This window comes from Alligator sinensis, unplaced genomic scaffold (assembly GCF_000455745.1).
Source record: "Alligator sinensis unplaced genomic scaffold, ASM45574v1 scaffold886_1, whole genome shotgun sequence".
NCBI classification, from domain to species: domain Eukaryota; kingdom Metazoa; phylum Chordata; order Crocodylia; family Alligatoridae; genus Alligator; species Alligator sinensis.
In genome coordinates, this window is record NW_005842040.1 from 1,515,839 (window position 1) to 1,525,371 (window position 9,533).

The 9,533-nt window shown below is 40.2% G+C and overlaps 1 protein-coding gene across 1 annotated transcript in view; it reads right to left on the reverse strand.

Moving 5' to 3' along the window:
* Window positions 1-9,533, reverse strand: part of ZPBP2 (zona pellucida binding protein 2) — an 18,527-nt gene that overhangs the window by 3,219 nt on the left and 5,775 nt on the right. The window contains exons 5-8 of the mRNA XM_006022589.3: window positions 8,183-8,344; window positions 6,828-7,046; window positions 3,294-3,379; window positions 1,972-2,149 (exon numbers count right to left, since the gene is read on the reverse strand). Coding sequence (XP_006022651.1) covers window positions 1,972-2,149; window positions 3,294-3,379; window positions 6,828-7,046; window positions 8,183-8,344 — 645 coding nt within the window. The remainder of the gene's footprint in view (window positions 1-1,971; window positions 2,150-3,293; window positions 3,380-6,827; window positions 7,047-8,182; window positions 8,345-9,533) is intronic.

Sequence of the window (9,533 nt, forward strand, 5' to 3'; positions counted from 1 at the left end):
CCCTCAGGTGCATTCTCAGGTCCCAACTGCTGTAATCACGCAGGTCCTGGTCTGGGACTGGCAGGCTCGGCTGGGTCCAGGTAGAGATGTAACTAACAAGTATTCCACCCTGGGCAAAACCTGTCTGTGCCCTGAGGTGGGGGATGCTGAGCAACAGAGTGCAGGGAGAGGAAAGGAGGGCAGTCAGTCTTACCTGGAGGCAAAGGCCCCAGAGGCTGCTGCAGTTGAGTCTTGTATCTGGCCCCTCGAGCTGGACAGCAGTGGGCTGTGTCCTGCACCCAGGCCCTCTGGCCAGGTGGCAGGGATGGTATCCTGCACCTGGCCTTTCAGCCTGGCAGTGAGAGGCTGTTGCAGCCCTGCCCTCTCTGCCAGGGCTGAGTTCTCCATGGAGCAGGTAAGCAGAGGCAGCACAAGTCTCCCCCTCCTCTCTTTGTTTACAGTCCTGCCCCTGCTTCAGCCCCAAACCTACCCTTGCCTCCAGCCCTTTTCCTTCATTCCTACCAGCCTTTATGTGCCACACACAGTGGTTGCACATGCCATTTGTGGCACTCATGCCACATGTTGATCAGCCCTGGTGGTGCCCATGGCCTGGTAGTTAGAGCACTTTTCTAGGAAGTAGGAAATGCAGGTTCCAACCACTTCTGGGTGAAGGGAGGCTATAACCTGGGTCTCTCATTCCATGAGCAAGTGACCTGATTGCTAGGCTACTGGACTAAAAAGTGAGAGAACCTCCACTTGTTGTGTTTTTTCTGTAATTAAAGTTTTGGGACTTAGTCTTATACATGTAACTAGTGATGTGTATGGCCAGAGTGCAGCCTATTGAGTTGCTCAGTAGGAAAATGCGGGGAAAATTGCAGTTATGCAAGTGCAAATAGAATCCAAACTGCGCTTAAACTCCAAAAATTGCAGGTACACAGTTAGGTAACTACCATTTAGGTGCATAAACATGAAATAGGCTTAGTCCTAAGAGCTCAATCTAGGTGCCAGAAAAGCAAGTAATCATGGGTTTAATATTAACTTTACATTGCTTAACTTTGACTCTACATACATGCTTACAAACCACAGGTGATAAGGTCTGCTATGATTAATAGATATGACTGTCAGAAATGACCAGTGACATTTAAATGCTTCTATGGAAGAACTCTGATTTTTAAAGTAAAATCTTTTAATAAACTGCATTTGCTAAATTAATAGTTAATTATTTCAAACTAGGTCCTCTTTAAAACATTAGTCTTTTCAGTGTGTGCTGAAGGTTAACACACAAAAATTATGTCTCACTGATTCAAAATATAAAATCAAGAGCTGAGGAACTTTTACTGAAAAAGCCTTACCTTCAGCTACTCTAATTTCAGAATTAAATACTGCTAGCAAGATGATCTTTGGAATAATCTAGCATTTTAAAAACAATAATAATACTATTCAAATAACAATTTCTTGTTGACTCTATGATATATCCTAAACTGACCTAATGTGAGGAAGAGAAAGATATTCAACCATATTTCCATATGAGATAAATGACAGTGGGCGTTTCCACACGAGACGCTATGGCTCATTGCTACAGCGCCATAGCATTGCCAGGCATGAACCATGATAACAAGGCTACTGCGCAGTAGCATCTTGTGTAGATGTGCCCGCTGTCATTTATCCCATATGGAAATATGGTTAAATATCTTTATCCCATATGGGGAATATAGTTAAATATCTGTCATGTAGACATGACCAGTGGTGATGAAACTTAATGCAACATAAGATATACCAAATATGGATGGCACCCTTACCTGTTTCCTTTTTAGCTAGATTTAGCACCTGGAATTCTACTGCACGTCACCAAAGAATGAACATCAATAGAATTATTTTTGTCACCAATATTTAAAAATATAACTGGGAGAAAACAGTAAGTAGGATTAACATGCAATAATCCTTAGGCTGCTTACTAAAACAAAAAAGAATATGTAAGTATTTTATAATTACCACAACAACTAGCACAATCACTGTGGGTGACATCATTTTTTCCAAAACCTGGTCGACAGCTGTCAATGCGAGTAACTTCAAAACTGTGGTCTATATAATGTATTGCAGGTATATTCTGAAACTCATGCTTCAGAACAAGAGGTTGTTCACGGAAAAATTCTTCAATGAGATCTCTTGCCTAAAATTTAGAAACAGTGGAATGATAAATATAACAAAGTGGTTTTCTTTCTTTTTCTTCTTTTTTTTTATAAATATACATCTTTAAATCCTTTTTGTTCATGAGATGCAGGCTATGCCAGGTGTAACTGTTCCTGCAGTGTTCCTACACTGAAATGGAGTCATTTTATTGGCATCAATGGGCCCAGGATCACATGCATTTGAAAACACCATCCAGTTACATATAAAAAAGAATGTACTTTAGGTCATATGTAAAACTATATTCTAGCTATCATTTATAATCCAAAAGTCCATGTTCCAAGAAAATTAAAATAAAAAAATATAATACATCTAACACAGTAATAAACCTTTGTTGGAAAGGGAGATATATACATCTAATAAATAATTTCAAATCATGATAATTTCATATTTTAGAAAGTAAATCTATCAGAAACATTAACATTGATTTCTCCTTTACAAGTTTTGGATCAAACTGATATTCAAATGAAGTTTTCTATTTTGAGCTGAGTTTTTTAAAATCTCTGCATCACTTAATATTGCTGCTAAATTCATAAAATGTTGGTAAGGCTGAATCGATATGTGTAAATTACAATGCCTGAAATTCACTCTAGCATGAAAGGACCATGAGAAGCCTTCCACGACTTTTCAACTTTACTGGCCCACTGAACACAATCATGGGCAGCCCAACCCAGGTACAAAGCAAAGTACTCTGAGGTAAAAAGTTCTGTGGAACCTCTGCATATGCTGCATATTAAGGAATACTTTTTCACACCCATCCATGTAGTGTGATGTAAAGAGGGTCACTGGCTGATAGATGAAGAGAAAGGAAGAGCCACTGGTTTCTTGTTTACATGAATCAATTGGGTCACTGCTTAAAGAACTTGAAGTAGTCATGGATATTTTCCTGATCTTAGGTGGAATAACAGTACCAAAGTACCACACTACCTGTGGGTTGGTGGAATGGATTCCTGTTCCATGATGCTCTTTTTAGTGTCCTCCACAAGCCCAATTATTCAGGCTTTCTACAGGGAAATGTTAATTTTACTTCTAGCGAGGTTTGTAGTATACAGTTTACAAAAAGAAATCTGTTTTAGAATGTAGAATATTCACAATTATTTTTGTTATTTTTGCATTACAAATATCACCTTTTGAATTCTCTTGTTGGTTTCATCTTCACAATCATAAGAAATCTGACGGCAAACTGCTTCCCATCCTGGGGCAAAAGGATTTACTATAAAGAAACAGAGGTAAGGTACAGTTCATCATACATATGTTGAAGAATTCAATACAATTAAGTACCCTAAAATTAATCTTTCTTTTAGAAATTTACTTTACAAAGCACTGGGCGTGTTTACACATTCATTAACGTGCCTTTGCTGCTGCACATTAAGTTTAGTACCTCTAATATGAGGTACTAGATAAAGGTGCAGTAGCTGTGCTAATGTGCAATAGCAAAGGCAACTTTTTCTGACACTTAATGTACAGTAGACTAATTCTATTGAGCATTAGTGCGTTAGTGATAGCCCAGTGTCCCAGGCTGGCGGCAGTAAGCTGTGCCTCCTGCTCCGTGCCTCTGGGAGGCTTGCCCTCGCATAGCCCCGAGTGCCTTGGGCCAACATGGCAGGGGAAGGGGGTGTTAGGCAGGGAGTGGGTTGCAGGCAGCCAGTGCAAAGGGAGGGTGAAGTTTGCCTGGTTTTCCTCGCTCCATGCCTGGGAGCCAGGCAGCTGCAGCTGCCTCTGCCCAGCTGTTTCCTCCTGCTCTGTGCCCCCAGGGGAAGAAGGGTCCCTTCCCCAGGGGCACTGCTTGTCCTGTGGCTGGGGGGGGGGGAAGGGACTTGAGGAAAGCAAAAAGGTCCTGGGGGGGAGGCAGGGCTAGTGAAGGTGACTGCAGCTCCTGAAAGACTGAAGCGGGGGATGCATCCCTATGCAATAGAGCTGGCTTCACAGGGATGCATCCCTATGCAGTGGATCTACCTGGGGGGTGGGGCAAGCTGGAGAGCTGCGCCCCACTTTCCTCCGCAGCCAGAGACACCCTGAACCATCTGCCTTGCAAGTGCCGGCAGCTGCGGTGCTACACATGGGTCAGGGCACCTGTAGCTGCTGGGGAAATGGGGTGCACCTCCCCGGCCTGTGACCCCCCACCGCGGTCCCATTCCATAGGGGTGCATTCCTCAAACCCGGCTCTATTGCATGTGGATGCATGCCCCGCCCCAGCCTATCAGAAGCCGTGATCGCCTTCACTAGCCGTGCCTCCCCCAGGATCTTGCCTCCCCTCCCGACAAGACCCAGCAGAGACTCCTCGCCCTCCAGAGGCACAGAACAGGAGGAAAGAGCTGGGCAGAGCCTGAGAGCCTCCAGCAGCTGCGGCTGCCTGGCTCCCAGGGATGGAGCGAGGAAAGCCAGGCAAACTTTGCCCTCCCTTTGCACTGTCCACCTGCAACTCACTCCCCCCTAAAACGCCCTTCCCCTGCTGCTCCAAAGCACAGGGGGCAATGCAAGGGCTCCCTGCCAGCAGCCTGGGACATGAGGATGTCACTGCCCTTTCCTACTTCCCATCTACACTGGCGTTCAGGCACATTAATGTAAAGTGCTGTTGACTAGTACCTGTATCTGTCAATACTAGCAAACGGTGATTTACATTAATCTACTGAGCAGTAATTGCTGCGCACGTTTAGATGGTGGCACTTTACTGCACATTAGATTAGTCTAACACACAGCGGGCATGTCTACATGTTCATTAATGCACAGTAGTTACTGCGCATTTAGTTTAGTACTTGCTCAATGAAGTACTAACTAAATGCACAGTAACTACAGTTACTCCACAGTTGTGCCGGAGTTTGGTTTTGTGCCGGAGCTTGTGACGTTTACTGCACAGTAGCCTAATAACACTGCGCAGAAGTGTACTGGTATGGTTTTTGACCAGCCTGCTACTGCGCAGTGCTATTAGGTTACTGTGCAGTAAGTGTCTAGGGTAGACACGCCCAGTAAAATGTCATTTTGAAATAGTTCTTATGACCTGAGATACTTAACTGAATTTTAAGTAGAAGAAAATAAATAGCTAATCAGGAAGTAAAGACAAAATTAAATACCTCCAACTTACTAAAACCTGGGAAGAAAATGCTAATGCTAAAGAGATTTAAACATGCACAAATCAAAGAGTCTAACTGGTTCATAATTTTAGGATACTAAAAGAATTATCTAACAAATACTCTGAATGGCTAATAATTATTTTGTAATGGTCATGCAGAGCTTGAGACATACAGAAGTGCTGTAAAAAGAAATGCATTATTATTCCTTAAGGGAAAAAAAGAGTGATCCTGGCACTTTCCATTCAGTGACTTAAATCATTTCAGTTTCCATCTAACGACTGAATCACTCCAATTTCCACTGAGTGACTTCATCATAGGCAATTGCTAATAAAATGATGGAAAAAACATTACAAGAAAAGATCTGGAAACTGGAGGTAGAAGAGAATGAATCCCTCACATGTTAACCTCAAACTGCAAAAAGGTCCCATGTCTTATCCGAACTCTGGGGCTTTGCATTCTACTTGTAAGAAAAATTTAGGAAGAATGTCTCCTGATATGAACATACCACAAGACAGCTCCAAATCCTGTTGTGCGCATTTCTCTGGGTGTAGGGCAGTCAAACAGCCCGTAGAAAATGTAGCCAAAGCACCCCTGCACAACTTCAACTTCCTAATGCCACCATACCCATAGGAAGCATGGCAAGAAAAATAGGGTAGGCTGCTCTAAGCTGCTCTGGGAGTCAAATCCCAGGACAAGTGTGCCACTTGCAAAATATGAGATAGTGCTACTGTTATAATTAGCCACCACTATCACCCAGTGCTGAAAAATCCCATTGCAACTGGGATATGGCATACTGAATGTGGCAAAACTTACTCCCATATCTCCTGCAGGGCCAATCCATTGAGTCAGTACTGATCCCCAAAACCATCCCCTTCTGTAACTGTTATCTTGATACCTGTCCCCTCCTCAAATACCTCTTCAACCCCCACCCCATCCTTCTGTACGTTTCAATCCCCATCCCCTCCTGGACTGCTGCTTTGATCCCTGCTCCCTCCCTGATAGCCACTCTAATGCTTTTCCCCTCCTCAACTGCTACTCTGATCCCTTCCCTCTCCCCAAGTGCTGCTCCAGTACCCTTCCTGACGGCCAGTCTGATTCCTACCCCTTCCCCAGTCTTCCCCCATGTGCTGTGGCTTGGCCACCACTGATCATCTAGTTGATCCCCGTATGATTTATCCATAGAATAAATCAGAAACACAGAATTACTGAATTATTAAAAACAAATAAAGAAAGTTAAATCTGATAAAATAATACAAGACAGTAAATACATGAACTGTCTTAATGTAGTAAAGCAGAACAATTTCCTTTTCTGCAGTACCCTTTACAAATGACACCAATTAAAGAATATTTAACAATAAGTTTGTAAAAAGTAAAAACTACAAATTCAGCCAACTGAAAAGCTGCATTTTAGCTCCACCTGTGGGCTAACAAGATAAAATACAGAAACTCAGGGAAAAAAAGCAAACAAACAACATATGAGGAAACATATGAATCCAATATAATCACTCAAGTTATTTACATTACCCTTAATGTAGCTCTTTTTAAATAAAAGATCAGTGTGACTCATAAACAAATGCTGAAATCTGTTACCTTTAAAAGTAAAAAATAGCTCATGCAGGAGGCCATGTTTCGGTGGCTTGACAACATGGCATTTGTATGATGGTTCTATGATATGGCATGTCAAATAGGAGATTAAGTCATCCAAATGTATCTTCAGTCCTTCAAAGAATTGACCATTGGCTGCTAGGCTGCATTCTTTCGTAGTAAACCGAACAGATATCTGGTATGTGTAGTCAGGTTCCCGGTATGCTTAAAAATATGCACATAAATATATGCAATATAATATTCATCCTATGCATATTTTGTAACCTATATCTTAAATGCTGACTTTATTTAAAAGTAAAGATTTATTTTCCTCTTAAACACAATGGGACAATTTTTTTCTAAGGCTTCATGGATTTAAGTAATATTGTAATATTAGGATTAATTTAGGTTGATATGCACAATAATTTTAATGTGTATTTTGTATATTTCTTAACCCAAATACTACACACAATGAAATGTTACACAGCAAAATAGTGACAGAACTAAAGAAGAGTATTTTGGAATGTATGCACATTTTAAAAATTAGAAATATATGAAATATATTAGATGAATTTATTAGAGATCATTCCTTGCACTTGCAGGTTGAGATAGTTATGAGTCTGATTGCAAAAAGAGATCACATCCATTTCTTTCTATTTTATTTATCTTCTTTAGAATTGCTAATTGTTTTTGGCAAAGTTACTAAACTGCACAAGCTGTTACCCTGCCACTATATTAAACAGCATACCATCAAGTAAGATCAGAATGCTTATTTTATGTCAGCATAAATTCTCTTTTTGGGCACCTCTTTGGAATAAGATCACAGTCATACCAGAGCCTCCTTTTCTGATCTGGGGTACCTTTGGGAGGATTCAGCCTCATCTATTTTTTCTTCAAGGTTAGAAATTATTTCATTTTCAGTAAGGGTCATTGACCAGGTATTTGTGACAGTTGTACTGATTTGACTGAAACGAAAGCTGTGTTGAAATGATTTTATTTCAAAACTATTAAGAATATTAAAACTATTATTAAAATTAGCTATTAAAATTAAGCTATTAAATGAATATCAAAACTATTTAATATTATTAAAACTAGTATTAATAATTATAATTATAATTAATTCATTCTTTTTAATATTATTAATTATAATTAAGCCCATTATTAAAACTATTAAAAGAATATCAAAACTATTATTAAGAATACTAAAACTGCTTATCACTGGGGTGCTTGATTTAATTTTTCTAGAGTAAGATGTTATCTAAATTGCATTTAATAAACCATAAAATATTGTTGCATACAATACAGGCTCTAAGCCAAAAAAGTCCCATGCACTAGTTCACTAGTAACTGTGCATGCCTTACCATATACCATAAATTTATATGCCTTATATTTTTCTTTCTCTTCTTGCGTGTCAGTTTTGATGATATCGTAAGAAAGAGTGCAAGTGTACGATCCAGACACAGACTCCTGAAAACCTCTCACCATCAGCTTCCCTGTTTTAGTGACAGTCGCATAACTTTGTCCTAAAACAGAAACAGGAAACTCCTGTCAGTGCTTTTGAAACACACACTGACGCAACATTTGTGTAGTTTATTCACAAGGAATCACATGAGATATCTTATTTACTTTCAGGTATACATATCAAGTTGCTCATACATATTGGTTGGAAATTACCTGATCTTATGATCTTCAGGACTTGTTACAAAGTCTATTTGCTATCTCAGGCACTTGATAATTTGGAGGGGAACTGTAACTGTAGATTTTAAAGGGGATTTGTATAGCTATCACAGAAAATTAAGATGTATTTTTAAATAATGGTAAGAGCACAAAGAGCATATAGATAGGTGTTTTTTTTAGCATTTCTGTATACCAAAATAAATATACACTTTCCATATGTAGATGTATGTATATATGAAATATTAAAACAGCCTGTAATCACATACATCAAAAGACATATTTTTATATGTTAGTAAATTATGAATTATAATTTGTGCCTTATTTGCTAAGTGTAGTTCAAAATGGTACTGTTTTGACAATTTAAGAACTGGCAAAAACCAGTAATCTTAACCATTACAGAATATGCACGTGCATCAAATACTATATGAGTGAATATTGTTTAATAATTCTTTTAAAAAAGGAATCATTTTTAATTTGTTCCATTTATATAATGCTATAGAAAAAATAAACAAGCAGATTTTCCCTGTTTCATGCCTATAATCAGATGGAATGGCTAGCTGGTCAAGCAAGGAAAAGGAAGCGCCTTATAAATGAAGCTTTTCTCTGAAGCTTTATTGCTGAGCCCATGGATGCTCAGGTTAACATCACAAAAAGGGAAACTAAAATCAAACACGGTGAGTCTACGTGAGATGCTTTACTGCAAATTAGACTAATCTAATGTGAATTAAAGCATCACCATCTACATGGATGTGTCAATTACTAGGCAGTAAATTAATCTAATGCATTATTTGCTAGTACCTATGAACCAGTGGTGCCTCCCATGACTGGGGGGGCACCATGGCGGTGAGTGGGAAGTGGGGACTGCCCGCAGCCGCTGCCAGCGATGTCAGTGGAGGGCCAAGGGGTGGCAAGAGGCATGCAGTGAGCAGGGACCACCTGCAGATGCCACCGGCTGCGTCTGCGGCAGAGGGTGTGCGTGTGCGAGTGGCAACTGTCCACAGCTTTGCTGGCAGCCAATCTTGGGGGGGGGGCATG